The following is a 22,292-nucleotide window of genomic DNA, read 5'->3' as shown; positions in this document are numbered from 1 at the left end:
GCAAATAAAATGAGTTCATACGCCCGTAAATGTGAGTTTATCAACTTTCATAAGTCGTACTTCTTGATGACCACTTTATTCTTTTCTTTATCCGACTTTCTTCTTACACTTTATCTTATTTTTATTTACGTATATAATCCTCAATTCGAGATCAACGAATTTACTAATACTTTACGGAATAGAATTTAAATTCATATCACTTTTCGAATCAAAACATATTATTATTGTCTTCTATTTCAACAATATAGTTGACCTTGCTCAGAATAGCGATTCTAATAATAGAAAAAGAGGAATAATATTTCTCAATGGACAGTCACATCCATGTGTTTGAATATCAAAAGAATAATACAACATTCGCACAATAATCGCGAGTCACGTTCCTCCCCTCTAATTAAAAGAACACTCGTGTTCCACAGAAGAGACGAGAGTCCTCGGCTTTTTACCTTCTAACTAGCTTCCCATGTAATCATGGACTGCTTATTAACCGAATGCATTCAACCACATGTTTTGAATGATTAAATATTGCGTTTGTGTTGTTTCTTTGAGAGATTTTTCTGTAATATATTTGTAGTTTTTTTATATACATATATATTTTTATATATAAGTAAATGCTTTATATATATTTACCATCATACTTCAACAAAATCCATTTTTTCTTATATATTTAAAAAAAACATCTTTATTTGTATTTTACATAGATTTTGTAGACTACAATCAACAAAGAAATTCAAAATGTCTACCGAGAAAGCTTTGAAAGGAGATAAAAATAAACGGGACATTTTAAATATATGACAGGTCAAGCGATCGGTTATCCAAGAGCAATATCTCACGTAGCGGAAATAATTCCCTCTTCGCACCTCAAAAGGGCTCAATAACGTCATAATTCTTCACATCGTTCTTCACAGCGAAGACGCTTTGGGACGACACAAATAGTCTGAGAATTGCTGAAATGCTTTCTCTTCTTAAGTAAAATTTTTTGGGTGTATATTGCGCTTTTTTCCTTTTGGTAAGGATTAAAGTCTAGGTCTTTGGGTACTTTTTTCAGCTTCACGTTTTACCCGTACACAGCAGGGCCCATTTTCCGCTGAATTCTGCAGAATTCTTGAAACCCCTCTTTTTCTACAATTTATAATTATACTATATTGAAGGTTATTCGATGAAAACATACGAAAATTGTTCTAAATTGGAAACTCAGCCAATTGCTCATTCAATACGCAAAAAAACCGTTTCGGCCATTATTCTATTCACTCACTTAGAACTAAATTAGAAAAAAAGAAATTTCCAGGTTCTCTGCAGTGCCGGTAGCGGTTGCTGGCTGTTATGCACATGTACATACATATTTTTTATACGAGGGGCCGCGCGCCGCGCTGGTCAGGCAGCGAAAACTATTTGAACGTTTTCCAAATTATTTTTAAGCTTCAATGTTTTTCTTTTGTTTTTGTTATTTCACATTTTGATATTTCAATTCTTAATCAAAATGCGTTTTTCATAATAAAAAAATTAAATTGCAAAAAAAAAATTGTATTTTATTACGTATACCGTTTATCCGTAAAAATACTTATTATTTATCCATGAAACAAATAAAAATAATTAGAGCACATGTTTGTATTACGTAAATTGAAAAAGTTAAAGAAAATATGCCCTCGACACTGCTCGAGAGGAGATGGAAACCACAACCAGTCTGTTTCATAGGCCCACTGTGTCCCTTCTTCTCTCTCAACAAGTACTTTTACATTTAGAAATGTCTTAGAAAGTATATGTTAAAGATACCAGATAAACTAGACGTTTATACAAGCGTGCACAAAGTTCCGAACACCGTAGCTTACTATGTTTATTGTATTGGAGTAGGTCCGATCGCCCGTGGTTCCCTGCAAAGAACAGAAAGCAATTTCCAAGCTACCAATACACTTCCTTCGACTTACCTTACGATATTACTCTTCGAAGTTAGCGTCAAGATTGTTCGAATTGTAAAAGTTTACCTGCTAAATAAACAGCTATATATCAATGTTTATACTGTATTTCACAAAGTTGAAATTCCTTCGCAGCGGGCCGCTAAGTCGAGGCAAGTAAAGGCATATTTTATTTTAAATACGACGGCCGACGGGAAAAATCTGTTTAGATTTATTTATGGATTTATATGATAGTGTTTTTGTTTTAAATTAATAATGAAGTATAATAAAATTATAATTAGAATGGTTACTATATACATATGGTTTTTCTTTATGGATTATAAACCTGTTAATCCGGTCACGTTTTTGGAGGTATGGTTTCGTGTAATAATTTTAAAACTTCGTACAATATCTTGCAAAATAATTTAAGTAACTTCATGTTTTACTTACAAAAACAAACACTTGCTAAATTCTCTTATTACCACTCATTATAACTCGGAGTTTAAATTGATAATACAGTATGTTGTTGTTAAAAATTCTCATAAAAAACAAAAAAAATTTCATATTTTAATGTTCAAAGAAATCATTAATAATAATATTTACTTTATAAAGAACCTTACTTAAAAATTTGCAAGAACACAAACTCCAGTCTTCCAACTCCAATATAAATAGCATAACTTTTTAATAAAACTTTAACCGCTTTTAGCAATGTTCCTTGAAAACTCGATCCTTTGTAAGATCTTGACCACTCCATTATGGGGTAAAATTAAATTATGTTTTGCAATATCTCATTTGAAATTACTATAATGTTTTCTAGATGAACATATTTGTTTGAAAATTCTATAACACCGCTTATATGAACACTTAAATCAATTATTAAGTACATACTCGTATACGTAGAAAACAGGTGTAGCTATGTGTTAGCAGTAAATTGCAGTTTCATTAGCTATTAGTGGTTTAAATTAAATCCAAAATTAAATCGGCTCACGCTGTATCCCGCACACCAGGGTAGACAGAGAGAACCTAGTGTTACACTCCCCACTTTCCGCCGAATTCCCGAGGCATTGCGTGTTGAGTGGCGGTACTCAACGCCGCGTTTTTGCCTTTTTGGTACCAGAGCAAAGAAATGAAAATATTAATAAATAATAATTTGAATCTCCCAAGTGGGGATCGAACCAATAATCGTCTCGTTACATTCACATGCTTGTACCCCTACGTCACGACGACCTCAATAATTTTTTAACATTTAAAATTTTTAATATCATTATTTTGGACGTTATTGCTTTATTTAATATACCATATACACAATTAATATTCTTGCTATGTTTGAAATATCTCGTGGCTCGTAAATCAGTTAGTGGGTCGTACTATCGCAGTGTCAAACGCGCGGTTTGATATTCATGAGGCGCTACGCACTGGCTACGAACGTGCCGGATCCAGCTGGAAGCCGTCTTCATATCTACAACCACATAAAATTTAAATATATAGACTATATATTCACTTATTATATCTCTTTCGCGTGAATAATGTTGTTAAATATTTATATAGTACTGAAAGTAGAAAATTCTAAATTCTGATTTATTACCAGATGGAACTTATATATTGTATCTTTGTTTATACACAATGCTAAATCACCTTCACGCCGTATCCCGCACAGAACAGGGTAGGCAGAGGGAACCTAATGTTCAGACACTCCGTTCCTCACTTTCCGCCGAACTCTGGAGGCGTTGCGTGTTGAGTGGGGGAACTCAACGCCGCGCCACGACTATCTCTCATTAACCATGTATATTTTAAATGGTATATACATATAATACGTACTACGTTATTCATAAGTACAAAAATACTTAAACAATTGCAAGTCACTGTTTCTAATAAGAAAAAATCCTACACCATACTAACAATACGAGTATAATAATGCTTTGTGATATCTAATTAGTTTTTCTTTCATAATATACTTAATAAATAACTGACCATATCTTTCATCATAAATAAAAGTAAAAGACTTTTATTAAACAAATAAGAAAGACACAATATAGAAAAATATATTAAAGGAACTAATGTCTGCAAGAAAAGAATATTTCTAATTTTTGTATTAAGTTTACGAAGTACAGTTGCAGGTATTTGTTCTATTCTTTCACCGTAAGTTCTTCTGACAGTTCCGGCTGTGCGTTAAACACTAATCACTTCGCCTGTAAACAGTTGTATTCAATATATGTAATACTTTCAATATATATATTATAGGTACTGATAAATCCACCTTTGGATTTTTCAAATTGTTTGTAATAGACAATTAATTGTAAACTATAGGAATATTAAGATACATGCAGCGAATACACCGAATTCTAGAAGCATTTCACATTTCGTTTGCATTTGCAATATCTAAATATTATTAATATATATTTTTATAATTTTTCGTAGAGCTTAGATATAAATGTACACTTATATAATATCTACATAATCACTGAAATATCAATTTGTATAAGGAAAGTGAAGATCTGGGCAAGTACCGTATTTGAAATCAGAATATCCTGAGTACACTCATTTAATATTCTAATCATGGCAATGCCCGACGGCGTTTTGCGTTATTTTAATGTCTTGCTTTAGACAGGTCCGGACCTTTATTCTAATTTACCTTTGTCAAATGATACAGTTTTAAATGCAAACAATTACCTATTCCTAACTGAACAAACACACAAACACTTAGAACACCGTTGTATACCTAATTGTTTTATTTCAATAAAATTTTATTTGTATTCTTTACATATTAAGTACAATATATATATTTTTTCAATATTTTATCTTTTTACTATTATTATTACGACGCTTTCCTGAAGAATTAATGACATGACAAGAACTAATAATGTCAATTGTGCAAAACGGCAAATTTCAAACATTCTTTAAATTTTAATGATCCTACCCCTACTGTGATCTACTTACGTTATTTTAGTCTAAAAATAATATAAAAATAAAAGTTGTAAAATTATTAAATATTGTTGTTAGTCGATTTTTACGTAAAATAATAAAATTTGTTTGTCTTAGTTAATAAAAGTATATATATTATATTGTACTTAAATATTTATGCATTGCACGATTTTATAAAATTTAAAATATCATAATTTTTTTTTAAATATCTTTAATGAAAGTATATTACAAAAAAAAGCTTTTAAAAACAATTGTCAGTTCATTTTCGATCGTTACCGCGTTAATTTGCCAATGACAATTCCAACGTCCGGAAAGCTCGCGAACAATTTTAATTTCGTGCCTCGAGGTGGTGTCATTAAACAGGTGGTTCCCTTCCCCCCTTCCCCCGAGAAACCTATAAATTTTACCTTATCAGCTTAATTATTTAGGAAACAGAATTCGAGTAACATTCAGAATCAGCAATTAGTCGTTTGTATAGATATTAAGAAGCAAATCGCCTTATAAAACAAATTTACAATTTAAGTTATGTAATTTTTTAAACTGGTATTATTTTTGTGTTACATATGTCCGTGTTTTTTTAATGGAATCCATAAGATACATAAATAATATGATTTCTTCACCTTCTTTATTCACATTATTCTAAGCCCTTAAGGTATAACAATTAGGTATAGTAAAATACAAGGGGGGAAAATTATGTACAGCACGTATCTCGCACTGTAAGCTCAAATTCCAATTAGAATAACTTTTATATTTATAATATAAATATCTCACACCCTGCTTAAACAAATTATTAAGCTATCCAAAACATTTTTTTTTTTTTACTGTAGTAAGATACTCCGTCATCAGTGGGAACCAATGACACAATAATAGAAGTATAAATATTTTAATATTAACTCGCATCGTCTCGTAAATGGGGAACGGAGTATCTTAACACTAGGTTCCCTCTGCCTACCCTCCTATAAAGCGTCAAAATGTTTTTTTATATTATCGCACAGACATTGCGTGAACAGTGGCCCTTAATAAGCAGAAAGTGTTAAACAGAGTGAATATTCAAGGAAAATCATCTTTTGGACACAAATATTATAAAATATTTATTTCTTTATATTATAAATATAACAATGAAAAAAGATTTTCTCCGTACAATGCAATGAATAATCGTTAGCACTTAACCGATGCAGATACAAAGCAGTAGGTGCCCGATTGTCGACAATTTGTCGCGATGGGAAGTTTTTATTACTTTTGTGTTGTGCAAGTGATATAAAATAATATAATTTAATAGAAATACGCTACTTAAGAATCTGTAGTAACTTAGTCACATCTTTTTCTCTTGTGACATAATCTAACTAAAATATCTTAATAAGAACAGAGTGCATTGGTTCCCAGTACGTCTCTGCTATAAGTATTGTTACTTTTTTGTTCTTTTTTAACTTCACGCTGTATTCGCTTATGTCGCATACAGTACGCAAAGGGAGTAGTGTTAAGACACTACTATTGTCAGTTTCCATTAAAACACTACATTTCTGCAAAATCGTTACGTATTTACAAAAAATATTTGTTTTTGAATTCTAAATCAAAATTCTATCTAAATCTAAAACATTAGGTTTTAGGTATAATGAGAACAAGTTGTGTTATCATAAACGCGTCCCTTAGGATCTAAAGCGAAACCAGTGGTTGTTTGAACCTAAGATAAGAACAGCTTCATTACAGCTACATACGCTCATCACTTGCAAAGGAAAATATTGTCACTTATATTTTAGTGTTTAAAATGTATTTATGTGTTATAATAAAATATATATATTACGCAAAAATTTTAATATTTTATCTTTTTTTACGCTTTATACCACATGTAACTGTAGTCCCTCGAGTGAGAATTGAACTAACAACTAACAACGTGATATTTATCAAGTCGCACTAATTACCCTATTTTAAATGACGTCTCAGTTTTTAATATAAATTGTATAAATCCTAATGTCTTAAGAAACTACTATTCAACGTCACAAGCAGCCAGTGCAAGGAAAGCCATCATCTCCAGCAAAAACGTTTAACTGAGCGCAGCCAGCAATTAATAAAACGACTGAATGCTAATCTACTCCGTACTGCACTGCAAGTTAATTTTAATTAATACTAGACTTATATATTAATTGACTTTAAAATAATAACCATTTGTCGAAAAGTGGGGTACGGGAGGGGAGTGTTTTAACACTAGGTTCGCAGATTCCTGGAGATTCCTAAGAAATAATAAAATTAGAAAACTATTATCTTAAAGAAATGAATATAATTTATTCGTGCCACATCTATAATACGAGAGCCACAGTAAAGACGTGTTGGCATTGGTATTCTGTGAAATACATATCATGACCTTACCTAAAGACCTTACCATCATTTGGGAGTAGACAGAAACGAGAAAAACAGACGGACATTTTGAAAAGCCGACTTAGAAACATATATCTTATGAAACTTTTCCTAACCAGATAAGAGCAGCCAAAATATTTTACATTTAACCAATTGAGAATCGAATCCACAATCATGGCGTCTATTTATAGCGAGGCATTTTTTATCTGTACCACAAACCACAATAGTTTAACAATATATATTAACAAAAAGTACGTGTATATATACCAATAAATACTGAAGGAATATTATATAGAAAGGCTGCATAGAAAGCCATTACGTAGAAACCTTTGTCGTCTGAGTTTCCCCTCTTAAGTAATATGAAAAGTTGAAGTTCAAAGTTGCTTTGTAACTTACTTTGAAGTAACCCTGACGTTTCCTATTCTCTTAATTGTAAAACCAGCACCTTTTAAGATATTAATATATTAATATATATAAAAAAGGATTTCATAAAATAATCATCAATCAAGTCAAGTATTTTTTAAGCGTATCCTGTAACTGGACATTGGCGTTTCTTAGGTAAAATAAAATATTTATATAACGAAGATTAAATTTAAGCATTGCAGTCTTTGAACCTGCTCCTCTCACATAATGAAGCTCTTGTCACATTTAATTAATCGATTTAAATACTAAGATGACATTTAAGAAGTACGATTTAGAATTTGGCTTTAACTTCCTTTATTATACGAGTATGTACGTACAAAATGTATTAAGCTTGTAATATATTTTGTACTACTATTAAAGAAAGTCAAAGAGGAATATGAGTATATATATATTTATTTTTAAAATATAATATATTTAGTAATAATAAGGCATTGCACAATATAATTGTAATGGAATATTGACTATTTAAGAAAATTACAACAACCCATCATAATATTAGATATCATCAAACGAATGTAACAACTGGTATATAAGTAAAATCGACCTTACTGTCAAATTACTATTGTTACCAAAGTCACCCTTCACCAATAAAGTACGAACCTCAAAAGGATACATCTCGTCAAGAAAAGCTTTCATCTCATCTACTTTCCGGTGTACGCACTTCCACAGAGCATAGCTACTAATGGCGTTTAACCCTACTTGCCCTACTTTATTAACAAAGTTCTCTACACAATTTTTTTTAACTTCACGCTGTATCTCAGCAAAGTAGGCAAAGGGAACCTAGGAACCACAAAAAGATTAATACAGGCTAATTCAACCGAACTTTTCTCAACTTATAAAACAGAACGTTAACTTTCTGAGTGAATCAATTCATTTCCATTTCGACTAATGTATTGTAAAGATAATGGACACGTAAAATGGTTATTACTATATCGACTCTCTATATGACTGCTTTATTCGAGTTTATTCATTTGAAGCGGAAAGATCAAAGTGCTTTTACGTGAGTAGCTTTCGCTGCTTTGTTCTTATGTGCTTTAGTCGCTACGTTTATGGTTATCGTATAATCGATGTTAATATTCGTCCCCTAGGGTCCCTCCTTTATGTTAGTGTTGAGTTCTGTCACTCCTTCAATAGCTCAAAAAATTGACGGAAAGCGGAGGTCCTTTATACTAGGTTCCATTATACTAAATATATTTTTTCTGTTATTATTATGATCAACTTTTTAGCTCTTTTTTATTATGATTAATCTTTTAACATTCACATAGTTTACAACAATCCTAATCGATATACTACAGAACTAACACCACAAACAAAACAAAACAAAACAAAAGTAAATATTTTCCTACTCGAAATAAGCTCGAATGAGACCAACACAATTTATTAAGCGATGAGTAATCAGTCTCCAATATCCCTCTACTGCAGATTCAGAGCTCGAGGAGTTGGGTGAACAGTTGCCGCGGTACCGGCCAGACTCCATCGCGGCGTTGCGCAGGGCCACGCGGTTCACGGAGCCAGAGCTGAAGAGGCTCTACCGCGGCTTCAAAGCGGAATGTCCGACGGGGGTGGTACGCGAGGAGACCTTCAAACTAATTTATTCGCAGTTCTTCCCTCAAGGAGGTAAGTTTACTTTTTAATTTCTTGCTTTTATTTTAGAAAAAAACATTTTATTAGTTTTTTAAAATATTTCCTTAAAAAAAATTAAAAATACATATATTTATTTAGTTTATGGAACAAAATAAAAAAAATCTTTTATTTCTTATTTATACTACAGCATGCTGCGTACTTATAATACAATTTTTCTACAAATTATATAAATGTAAAGTCATTCAAATATTAAATGATATCAAATTGATTGATAAAACATTTAAAAAAAATGGTACATATTATTCAAAATATCTTAAATAATTACAGTGTAAAACACTAGAGAACATTAAAACATTAGACAAATATTAACCTTAAACAAGCTTTACGTCAAAATAATTACTAACCTCTAATAATTATTTTTAAAAAGAGTGCATAAGAAATGTCAACGTGAATGCCAAGCTCGTGTTTTGTTCGTAAGTATAACATATAAATATTTCTTTATTTTAAAATAAATGAAAAAATATATGTTCATAGCAATTTGTTTTATTTACCTTCTACAATTCTACATACTCCATCGGGACCGCCAAGAAGGTAAGTGTATTTTTTTATCTTCTAACACGTTTTTATTTAGGGCTAATTAAAAACACTTTATTTTCACTAAAGTTTGAGCGCACTTTTCGTAATATAGACTTCAATTTTATACCAAAAACTAACTATAATTTTGTCCATTTAGCTTAAACTCGGGGAAATTCGTTCACGTGCCTCAAATGTCGGACAGAATAAACAATGTAAAAATATTGAACATGTGTACGTAATATACGTATAGTGGACACGAAAAACGCATCACGTAATAATGTAAGCCTATCAAGTTGAGTGTTGGGCGTTGGCGCTCTGCAGTGGCCAGCCAGGTCGCTTCCATATTTCCCACATGAATATTCCACTGTTAATTAATTTAAGTAATTAATGCTTCACTGACTTAATTATCCATGATACGCTAATATCTCAACATTTACAGTAAAGCTACGAATTGATTTTTAAAATATTATGACTAAGTATTTAGTTATTTATTTTTATTTTAGTTATCTATATACAATATATAAAGATAAATTTAAGGTACACCTTAATATTAAGGAGTTTGTGTAACAACAAACAAATAAAAACCTAAGTAAAAAAATTTTATAAACGTACGATTATAGAACGCACTTGACGTTAACTAATGTTGCCATAGAACAAAATAAATTGTTACAATTATTTAAACGATTTATTTACCTAATAAAAAATATTTGAGCTCCATATTTCAGTTAATAAAGTAGTCACTCAGTTGAATTCTCTCAAATATCAATACTATTTATAAATTGTTCCTAAGCAAATTTATTTCGTCTACAATCCTAGTAGGGGCTTAAAAAGTACAAGAAATTGCTTAATTTCAATCAAAAAGTTCAGTTAGACAATGCTATGAATAGTCATGAAGACTGTAAATAAAAAATTGTTAACGAAGTATTTGCAACAGTTGTTAGATCAATCGGAAAGTTGAATTTAATTAACTTTCTTCGCGCAAAATGCGTTAGTTAAGTAACGATGAAATAAATAGTAATAATTTTGTTTCTTTTCAAAAATTAATAAATAACATTTTTAAAATTATTATGTAATTTTATTATAGGTATAGTTTGTGAAAAGAAGAGAGAGAATAGAATAGAGAACCAGAGTATGAAAATATTCATATCTTAATGTACTCGTATTTGTGATAAGAAGATAAGTCGAAAAGTAAAACGCCAAAATTATTCGATCTTTTTATTAATCTGATGTAAGTTAATAGAAGGATTGTAGATACTATAACATTATCATTTTTTCCTTGTTAAAAGAATATCCCCAATGTAAGTCTTACGAAAAATGCATTTCATAAAGTGCTGAAACTACGCGAGTGACTTTCAAGCAGTACTCAAGTGGCTGTTACACCCGCTTTACTGAAAATGCGGTTTGCGATATCACAGTCTTTCTTTAAAATTTACAACTCAGTGCTTTCGGGTAAGCCGAATATTGTACAAAAATATTTTTTGAATCGTCTCTATATTTTGAGATTGTGAACTTGTTTTCTGTGTGCTGAAGAAAATATTCAAATTATTTTTTTTAATATTATTACGTAGTCGTGCGGAACAAATAAATGTTATGCTAAGACTAAAATAAAGAAAGTATATAAAATCAAATCAGCTTCACACTGTGTCCCGCAGACAGCAGGGTAGGCAGAGGGAACCTAATGTTAATACACTCCGTTTCCCATTTTCTACCGAATTCTGGTGGCATTTCTTGCTAAGTTGAGCGCCACGCTTTGCCTCGACACCACAACAGAGAAATCAAAGTATAATTTTATATAAATATTCAATTTCCTCGAGTGGAGATCGAACCCACGACCTGTCGCATTTACAGTCATATTTTGTGCCAATGCGCGCTTTTCTTTTGACCAACGAAAGAATTTATTTCCAAACATATCTATGTTATTTGCGGTATCCATTGCCTGTAAATTGTGTAAGTTTATAAATTTTGCGCCTACAATTGTCAATTCCTAAATTTTTGTAAGAATCTAACAATTTTGTTTAAATGCACGAGTAATCATTTCCTGTTGTTTTAGCATATTTCTGAGTCATTTATTTTATTTTTAAGGGAAGCAAACAGTACCGATTAAATTATAAAACATTAAAAATTATAATAACACATATAAAGTTAAATATTAAACTGTTAAATATTTATTAATGCAAATAAAAAATATTTTTTTTATGGAAAAGATAAATCCAATAAGCGTAGGGGTCATCTGATGGCAAGTGATCTCTGCCGCCTATGATCCCGTGTATCACCAGAGGAGCTACAGGTGCGGTTGCCGGCCTTAAAATATATTTATTGGAACGAAGTCGAAGTTCCTTACGGCAGGCTTGGAAGGGATAGAAAGATTTCGCTGCGTGACCGAACTGAAAAAAATGTGATAGTAAAACCGTAAGAAAATACACAGACGAGTAGTATATAATACCTTTCTCTTCCTCCTTCCTTTTCTATATATTTATTATTTCCTAAAATACTGAATTTCCTAAATACTTTCTTGTACTTAAATAAAAACTAATCAGCAAAATTTAAGAGAAAAATCAAGAAAACCTACATAAAATTGAGCACGACTTTTTTTGCAATTTGTGTCGATTCTACATTAGCCGAAGGAACTTCGTTCCTACCTGGTGTCCGACGACACCACACCATTTATTATATAATAATAAAAAGGAGAATGGAATTTATTTATTTATGCAAATGCCATGCCAATAAACAAATATATCAATTTATTTTTTTCAGTTATTTATGATTGCCTAGAATATATTATATTTAAATTGCAAAACTACTATTATATATTTTATAGAGGTAACAAATCTTTTTATAGCACAAAAACCCTTTCAGTTACCTTTGTGTTCGAAGTTACCCAAAATGAAATCACGTAGCCAATTCAATTCGAGCGAAATATGCGAGGGACGAAGGTGATAATTTGAAACTGGCCGTTATCGGCGCCATACAAATTTACATCCTAACATATGGGCCTTTGTGAGCTAACCCCGGCAAGTAACAATCAATGCTGATATGTTATACTTGCTAAGGTTGATTTCCTTCTTCTCTCCTTTCTTGTGTTATCAAAACCTTATTTGAGACGGTAAATACTGATTTGAAACAATTTTTAAATGATAAATTATTTAATTGACGCCAGTCGCCTGTTATTTTTCTAGCTGGCTAGGAAAAGATTACTAAAGAAGTTCTTGAATATTGAAAACAATGTGATTGAAAGTCCAAAATAGTTTACTTTTATTTTACTTTTTGATTTTATTCACCTTTAATTCATTCTACATCAATATCATTCTTATTTATTGTACATAAATATTGTAATTACAATCTTATTGCGAGTATAATAAGAAACCAACAACGCAGCGTTATGAGATAAACACATTAACACAGGTTTAATATCATTCATAATACCTACGCTCTTAGTAGGTTTTGATCATATCTCAATTATATATATGTATATGTATATAGTATCTAAGAAATTTTCGCCTAAATCCCTCGTTCTTGTAACATTACCTACGTAATAATAGATATTAAATCATAAAAACAGGCGGCGAGGCGAAGAGAACACACGAGTGTGACTGTGACGCGACAGTCGTGGGTTCGATCTCCTCTCGGAGGAGTGAATTATTATTTATGAATATTTTATTTTTTTCGCTCTGGCACCAAGGTAAATGCCCGGCGTTGTGTTCTGCCATTCAAAACGCAAGGTCTCTAAAAATTCGATAGAACGTGAGGAACGGAGTGTCAAGACACACCGCATATATGCGGTGCATTGAATAGCTGGATACATTACCTATACGAAATACGTAACGCTAAAAAAATTAATTCATATCGCTTGTACTGTACGACAGAGAATTCCATAATTTCAAGAGTAATTTATTAATATAAAATATAACCCAAGGTACTCTTGTTGAAAAAAATACAATGCCCCTCTTAACTGTAGCTTACCTACTTTATTACATTTTCACAAAGCACGTTCAGGTTTTACGGTCCTTAATTCGCATTATAAATGTTTATGTTTTCCAGATGTGTTTAATTTTAGTCGGTATAACGTACCTTTTGATACTTAAAATAGAAGCAAAATGTTGTTTTTTATTTATTTGACTACGAATCGTAACGAGGACACCGCGATGCAAGAGTCAATGTTTGATTGTAATTGCTAATATGTATAAGACCCACTCAGAAGCATAGTTATATTTCAATTAATTTCATTTCCCAGGTCAGACAGGACAAAGCAGGGTGCCATATACAAATCATAAATAAGTCAGATTGTTTTAATAAAAGCTGTTAATCGAAATACAAACCCAATGAAACGATTAATTTAGTTTTCTTTTTCATTCGATTACAGTGTCATGCTTACTAAATTCAATCTACGAAATTTAGTCAAATAAAGACTTTAATTCAAATATATTTCTTAACCAACTAAGTATATGACGTTGTTTTTATAACTGACGAGTATAAAAGTAAAGGCGCAAGTTTCTACTGTGTCATAGTAAATACTTATTTCTACCAGAATGTGACGTTGGTCCCTTCGTTGGAATGCGTTATTCAAATAACATTCATCAAAATAAATTTAAATTCATTATATAAAAATTGTGAAAATATTTTAATTTGCTCAGTTTAAAAATGTATTTTAGATTAAAATTTTTCGCTTTTATACCCCCAAAGCGTCAAATAATATAATATAGAAATTGTTTTTACAAAATCTATTTATTAATTAAAATATTATGCATTTCATTATCAATACACTTATAATAAAAAGGATATAGAAATCTATTTCTAAAAATATATAAAAGAATATTTGAGCATCTACCGTACACAGTATTAACATTTATTTTGTTTTATAAGTATATATTTCATATGTAAATTAATATTATCGGAAACATTTCTTTAGCTGATATCGATTTAAAGTATATAAAATCAATTTGTACAACACTAGCCATTTCCTACATCACTTTCTGATAAGTGACAACCCTAGGTTGCCTTCGTATTCAAAAGTTATGTTGGTACCTGTATAACAATCAGGAAGTCGAAAATATTCTTTTTTAATATTTAATAATAAAAATGGAAAGTAAAACTCTTTAATTTGTTAACATTGATATTCTGAATTTTATTTTGTTCCGATAAATATATTAAAATGTTGGCAAAAAAATTTCTTGGCACAACAAAACATTTTATAACGGAAAATCACTTCTATTTTAAATATAATAAAAAATAATTTTAAACGTGTATTAATTTATTTAAAACATAAATTTAGACAGAGCTTTATTATTCTTAAACTTTTAATAAAAGAACCAATGCGCAGATGCGCGCCAATCGGTCCGCAGTGCGCATATGTTGGTAGCATTGACTGTTTCCTCCAAGCCACTCGACTAGACGCCATTACCACGCCATCGGATCACAAATCTGTCACAGTGTAGTTTGTGTGATTCTTCGTGAAATTCAGCTGAACTCTTTTAAGTTTTGTCTATAGGAATCAATATTTTTACAATCCTAAAATGGCAGATGAAAAAAAGGTACTATATTTTCCGTAGTTTTAATTGTAAACGAGCCGCAAATCTTGAAAAATAGATATGGCGCTCTCAGTGCAATGTGGTTATATTGTGTACCGTTGAATTTGTGTTTTAAGTGTTTGTTATTTTATAAGTACCGTATGTATAAACTTATTTTCAGGGAGAAAGCGAACACATCAATCTAAAAGTTTTAGGACAAGATAATGCTATTGTCCAATTTAAAATTAAGAAACACACACCACTCAGAAAATTGATGAATGCCTACTGTGATAGAGCGGTCAGTACCTTTACTTAATATAAATTATTCATATTTTGAATCTTCAGTATATTTTGTAATTATACTTAAATACCTCTCATTCCACTATCCATTATATGTGTACGCAATACTTTTGCTTGGCAACGTACCGGTCTTTTCGAGTGCCATTTTATTGTTGCAAAAACAATAAATTACGGTACTATTTTTCTAATTTTGTAGTTTTAACCTTAAAATGCGACTAAACAGTAACATAACTATAACAATATTTATAAAGGAAATTGCTAACACTACAATGTACTATATCATTCTACATCTTTAACTTTCAATTTACTAATTCCAGAATCTTTTATCTCATCTTGAGAGTTATTCTAAAAATTAACTATGTTAATATCTTAAAAGTTGTAAATAAAATTTGCTTGATATTGTAGTTTTTATTGCACTGTGTGGCATTTCAAATTTAATTATTTTAAAGCAATATTGAGAAGCCTTTTATGGTTATATATTATAGCCTTTTTAGTTTTGTATAATTTTACATTATGTACAAGCCAGTTATGGAGCAGGACTCGGTGTGACTGGTTGTGGGTTCAATCCCCACTATCGGAAAGTGGGGAACTGAGTGTCTTAACACAAGGTTCCCTCTGCCTACCCAGCTTTGTGGGATACAGCATGAAGCTAATTTAATTTTCTGTACTGGTATTAGAAATATATTTATCTATTGATATTTGCTATCTGTGATACTTATAAAGTGTTTGTAACACAACAAGACAATACTAAAATCGGGACTTAAAACTTTCAGGGTCTATCTATGCAAGTTGTACGATTCCGATTTGATGGTCAACCTATCAATGAAAATGACACACCAACGTCTTTGGAAATGGAAGAAGGTGACACAATAGAGGTGTATCAACAACAAACTGGAGGGGCTTTAGTGTAAATTTAACTTAAGGAACTGTCCGGGAGAACCACTGCATTTGTGGCCCATCTCAAAAACATTAATTAAGTTTATTATAATACCAACGTTTGTATCTGTAAAAATTTCCAAGATACAATACAGCACCAAAATCAGATTGTGTCTTGGAAATTTCAAAATAATTAAGAGAGTAAGACAAACCAAATGTTCTAGGCGACTTCAATTATTCCATTGTGATAATTTTGAGTTGGCAAACTTAGAAACAGCCGTTCTAAATGCTGTAGCACATAAAACTTTTTCATGTGCATGGGTCAACTTTATGGTTATTTATTGGACTTGTGTCCAATCCACATGTCAGATCTGTAATGTTGTACCTAACAGAAATAAAGTAAATGTATAAATTTTTTGTGTATCATTTAATTTATACCCCTTTTTGTTTAAGTAGTCTAAAAAATTTTCATTATGTGGAAAGAATATTCTAATATTAGGTATGATGTATGACTCACTCAGTAATGACGTCAGTTTCATTCATTTATTATTTTATTTTGTTGCACAGCATTATTTTATGTTCACTAGAAATGGAATCAGTTTTAAAAAAAACATACAACATGTAAATATAAAAAAAATGCAAATATAATATTTTTTATGAATTCTTAATTTGAAGATTTTTCATATAAATTTAATAGATTGATAAAAATGATAAAAATTTTATGTAAACATCTCAAAGGACATTTTTGGTTTCAGCCAATACTGCACAGTATGCTCACTATGTTTTTAACACTTTGGACCAAGACCGAAGTGGTTTACTTAGTTTTGAGGTCAGTAAAACATAATAATATTTATTTATTATTATGAAATTTAACTAACGGAGATAAGTTTGTTATGTTAATTTTTATTTTATGATCTATTATAACTTTTAATTGAGGTCAGTTGTGGAGCAGGGTCACAAACATGTGACTGTAAACGTGACATGTTGTGGGTTCGATTCCCACTTGTGGAAATGAAATATTTACTATTTTCTTTTCTTCGTTATGGTGTATATAGACCAAGCTTAGCGTTGAGTTCCGCCACTCTACACGCAATGCCTCCAGATTTCGGCGAAAGGTGGAGAACGTTTTAACACGTCTCCCTCTGCCTATCAAGTGTGAAGCTGAAAAAGAAAAATAATTCATATATGAAAAAAAAATCTTTAATTTTGCTATTATTCTATAAGATATATTTCTTCACTAAATATATATTTTTTAAGGAATTTGTTACCGGCCTTTCAATACTGTCAAGAGGAACGATAGAGGAGAAACTACGATGGACATTCTCCCTATACGATATAAATGGCGACGGCTATATAACTAAAGAAGAAATGACCGAAATTGTAAATGCAATATATGACCTAATGGGCAGAATTGTCGAACCTATGATTGATGACGAAGCTGTAAGAGAAAAGGTGGAGCGATTATTCCAGGTGATTATTTTTTTTATAATTAAAAAAATATATTTCCCCCTGGTAAATTAGGGAGTATGCCTTTAAAAGTCAAAATCAAAAGTAAGGATGCACATTTAAACGTGTTATAACAATAATAATAACATTGAATTAAATTTGGATATGATTTTTTTCAAAATATATAAAAATAGAGACAACTTACTGTCTTAAATTATAAATAAGTATTTACATATGTATCAAAACCATCTTTCTGCTTTCACCTTCTGAACAGAGTTAAAAGATGTACTTTCAAATAGTGCAATTAGGTAATAAATAATATATAAATTTATATTATAGCGAGGGTTCAGGCACTTCAGTACTACAAAGTACAAATTTCAATATTAGCTGAAGTTTATATTCCAAAGAATTACTTACAAATTTCATATACCAATAGACAAAACTTAACTAGAAAATTAAACCCTACTAACGAAGCGAATATTTTTATCATTTTAGAAAATGGATTTAAATCGAGACGGTGTACTAACAATGGACGAGTTCCTCGACTGCTGTCTCCGAGACGAGGACATCACGCGTTCTATGGGCGTGTTTGACAGCAACTTCTGACGCCCCGCGCCCGCGCGCGCTCGTCGTCGTGCTGTATAAATAAATAATACGGGAAATTATTTAAACTTAAATAGAAGTCATTTATTTATTTGTTCATATGTATATTATAAGTTGTATAAGTAATTTGCCATCCTATGTATCTTGCAAGAATTGTATTATTATTGTAACCGGGAGCACCGCCATTTTTGTTTAACTGACTAATTAATAACTGTTCGTTAACATTACTACTAGGAATAAATTCGGTGTGACATTTATTAATTATTTATTTGTGACTGTGAAGTTACCGAATAAAAACGTATGTACAATGTATTAACTACGATACATTTGAGCGATATTTAAATGTCCTCAATGTTCCAAAAGTGTGAACGAAATTTTAATGACGTTAAAATATATTAAACGACTCGTTTCGAGTAATGTGAAAATTGAATATGAATAGTCGTAATTAGCTACAATTATTAAAATCTTTAACTCTTCGGCCAGTAAACGAATCCTAATATTTAAGTCTTCGTGTAGTACATGTGAAACAATGAAATTGGATATTTAAAAATATTAGCCTTATAGATTTGAAACTTCGAGCTGAAAACTTTATTCCTTAATATTTCTATATTCGTAGTGACAAAAATTATTATCTTCTCCGATAGAGTTATTCCTATAGATATACTGTTTGTAAGATAAATACAAAATAAACATAAAACTATACTTTAAAAATACCCTAATAATAAATATGTAAAGCTACTAGCGTGCGACAGCGTAAATCATTCAAATAAACCAAATTTGCTTTACAATTATTTAAAGGTGGAAGATTACGAATGATTTAAGAGTTAACAATATTGAAGTAAACAGAAAACATGAAAATTTCATGTTTTATGTTAACAATAGTTTTAAAAAATCATACAAAACATGAAATAAGGACCAGATAAAAAAAGATTATATTTAATTTATTCATAGTCATCCACCTATAATTTTAATGTCCATTTTAAAAGAGTAAACATGCCATCAACCAAATCAATGGCTGTGTAATACGTAGGTATGTATGTATTAAAATGTGTAGATAGATATGAAGTGTTAATCTATTGGCTACTTAAGAAAATTGAAACTTCTCTTCTTTACTCTGATGGTACTATGATTCCCATAAAACCTCTATCTAATTTAAACTTACCCTTCTTTTTAATTATTCCGGCCATTTTAAATAGAATCTAGGTTAGAATATCCATATCTAACGTTCATAATTTATTTAGTGTATTTATTAAATACTTTGGTACATACAATAAGTTTAACTTCTTTGTCATGTCATCTTATAATTTTTAAAAATATTTAATGGAAAAAAATCTATTTTGTTAGATCCATTTTATGTACAATTACTAAAAAAAAACCACAATAAAAATTATCACTACAGTAAATTTATAGAACACTAAAATCAATTTACTGAAATTTTATTCATTAATATAATATTGCTCTAACAAAAGTGAAATAAAAAGTGTGGATATCTAAATTTAAAAGTTAATAACACTGCCATTAATTTAACGTATCTATGTACCATTAACATATTTGTTTTTAGAGCTACAATTAGAATACCTGAATTAAGAATTGAAAATAAAAATATTGACAGAAGGATTTAAAATTATCCGAAAAATATAATAATCCCCAAAAATAAAACAATGCTTGCTTCAATTTTTACAAGTTATCCAAAAGAAATGTTTAACTGGAATGATATGCACTGTATTCCGTTTTCTACTAACTAAGTATAATTAAGCTTAAAAAAAACCATTATGAACAAATAATTGTTTTGGATGCAAATCCTAATGGGATATGTGGTCACCTTTCCAAGCGTACGCTGTGTGGCTTAATAATTATTATTTAATTTGCTATTTTATCAAAAATATAATGTAATTCCCTGTATGTTGTGAAAAGTAATATATGTATTTTAGATTACTCTACCTAGTAATAACTTATTATTTTTCTAATAAACACCGTACCTACCCAATATTGTCTTATAAAATTATCATCAGAGATGTAAATACCTATATAAATGTAAATAAATGATAAAATAGAATTAAATGTATATTTTCATAGTGAGCATTAAATGGAACCAAATAACTAGAAGGCTTAATAAATATTATTTAATGTTATAATAAACGATAACGAATAATGACATCACTGGTGTCGTAAGTACTTAAACCTTTTAAATACTCCATATTGAAAATACAAACGTGTAGATATCAAAAACATTCTTCTAAACATAATTTATATATTTTTTATAATTATTACTAAATTATTGGTCGAGCTTACGTACCTAGTTAAGTATTGTGTCTTCCTTGTCAATGAATCAACTCTGAAATACCTAGATTTTTGTTTTGTTTTTTCTATATTTTTTGGATATTATTTAAAATAAGTTTTTGCTCTATGTATAAAACCTAATCTTCTTATGTAAAAAAAATGTCGCTTCTAATAATTATCTATTTATGGATGTATAAAGAAATTTGTAGCTTCAACGGTTATAAAAGATTGTACTTAAGTATTTTTAAAAATATCAGCAGTGTCATATTGTATATTTATTTTACATTAAGCGAATATGATGAAGTAAATAAAAATATATAATATGCCAATCATTTTCCAGCGGTCAGCATCTCACTGGCAATATATACCTACACGTAAATTTACTATTTCGTGCCAAACCCTAATATACTTAATTAACGTGATGGACGTAAGTAACTCATAAAAAATATAATTATGTAAATTAAAATAAAAATCCATATAAAAACAATTTATAAAACGAAAAATCTTAATATTTTGTTTATTGCTGTACATTTAGAAAGTAAAACAATTTATAAATACTAATGAAACCAAAAATATATTATAGTAATTTGAATATTCTTACGTGTTCAATCAATATGTAATTCTGAAATTGCTGTGTGTAGGTTCTAATTCTTTAACTGGCACTTAAGGCCTATTAGAACTAAATTAATAATAATATTCGATGTTGAATTGATGGGTCCTTGTACTAGACTACAATAACAGGTACTCGGTGTTAGATTTTTAGTAGAAATCTCGTAATTCGTAATCACTTTGCATGCGACATCATCTTAGATAGGCGGCAAAATTAGTCGATAAAACGAAAGCTACATGAATTACATATCAGTAAAAAGTCATCATCTTAACACATTGTGTAGCTTTGTCAATAAAGTTTCATGGTTGATACGTTTATTAAACTTGTTAGTCTTGTGACTTGCGCTATGCCTGGCGAGGACGACCCGGGTTCAACTTCAAATACTATTTGGGGGAATATGTTAATTTATAAAATACGTGTCAACCCTATCTGCTTAGGCATAGAACGCCAAATTTCGAAGAGCCATCCATAGTCCACTCGAGAAGATGCATGAAAATTGAAAACAATTCTCATTTCATTTTCCATAGCACAAACGCAATCTAAGTACATAACTCTAGTCCTAATTCATTATGAATAGACTATTTAAAAAAAACATCAAAAAATATAAGATTTAAAATTAATTTAATTATCGCTGCCAGTGTTTTTTCGCATATTGTATTTCGTAAAAACTAAGTGTCCAGTACTATCATAAATGTCGAAATGGATGATGATCGTGTTAGAAACGAAAAATATAATTAGATATGTATTTGAATATTGAATTGTTTATTTACAAATTGTATGTGTATTTTATATAAAAATAAAGAAAATTATAAAAAGATATGTGTGTTTTAACCCTTAATCAAACAAACTTTATTTTTCGAGTAATTTGAAATCTGGTCACGGCTTTTAGGTAAGTGGGTGCCGTAGATTTCGAAAAACAACTCCTTT

General features: G+C 30.2%; 2 protein-coding genes across 2 annotated transcripts in view; both read left to right on the top strand.

Annotated features, from left to right (window-relative positions):
* Positions 1–22,180, top strand: part of LOC146529189 (Kv channel-interacting protein 4-like) — an 84,397-nt gene extending 62,217 nt beyond the window's left edge. The window contains exons 4-7 of the mRNA XM_085201886.1: positions 9,009–9,203; positions 17,182–17,255; positions 17,684–17,896; positions 18,368–22,180. Coding sequence (XP_085058012.1) covers positions 9,009–9,203; positions 17,182–17,255; positions 17,684–17,896; positions 18,368–18,478 — 593 coding nt within the window. The 3' untranslated portion in view covers positions 18,479–22,180. The remainder of the gene's footprint in view (positions 1–9,008; positions 9,204–17,181; positions 17,256–17,683; positions 17,897–18,367) is intronic.
* Positions 15,114–16,839, top strand: Sumo (Small ubiquitin like modifier). Its single transcript, XM_085201703.1, has 3 exons — positions 15,114–15,274; positions 15,432–15,548; positions 16,324–16,839. Exons 1-3 carry the CDS (start codon positions 15,257–15,259, stop codon positions 16,459–16,461), a joined length of 273 nt encoding a protein of 90 aa, XP_085057829.1. The 5' UTR covers positions 15,114–15,256; the 3' UTR covers positions 16,462–16,839.
* Positions 22,181–22,292: the final 112 nt, after the last annotated feature.

Source organism: Heliconius melpomene, chromosome 18, assembly GCF_056956725.1.
Source record: "Heliconius melpomene rosina isolate 202511_hmr_F chromosome 18, ASM5695672v1, whole genome shotgun sequence".
Lineage (NCBI taxonomy): Eukaryota > Metazoa > Arthropoda > Insecta > Lepidoptera > Nymphalidae > Heliconius > Heliconius melpomene.
The sequence above is the reverse complement of the archived record's forward strand: the minus strand, read 5'-3'. Positions and strand labels throughout refer to the sequence as shown.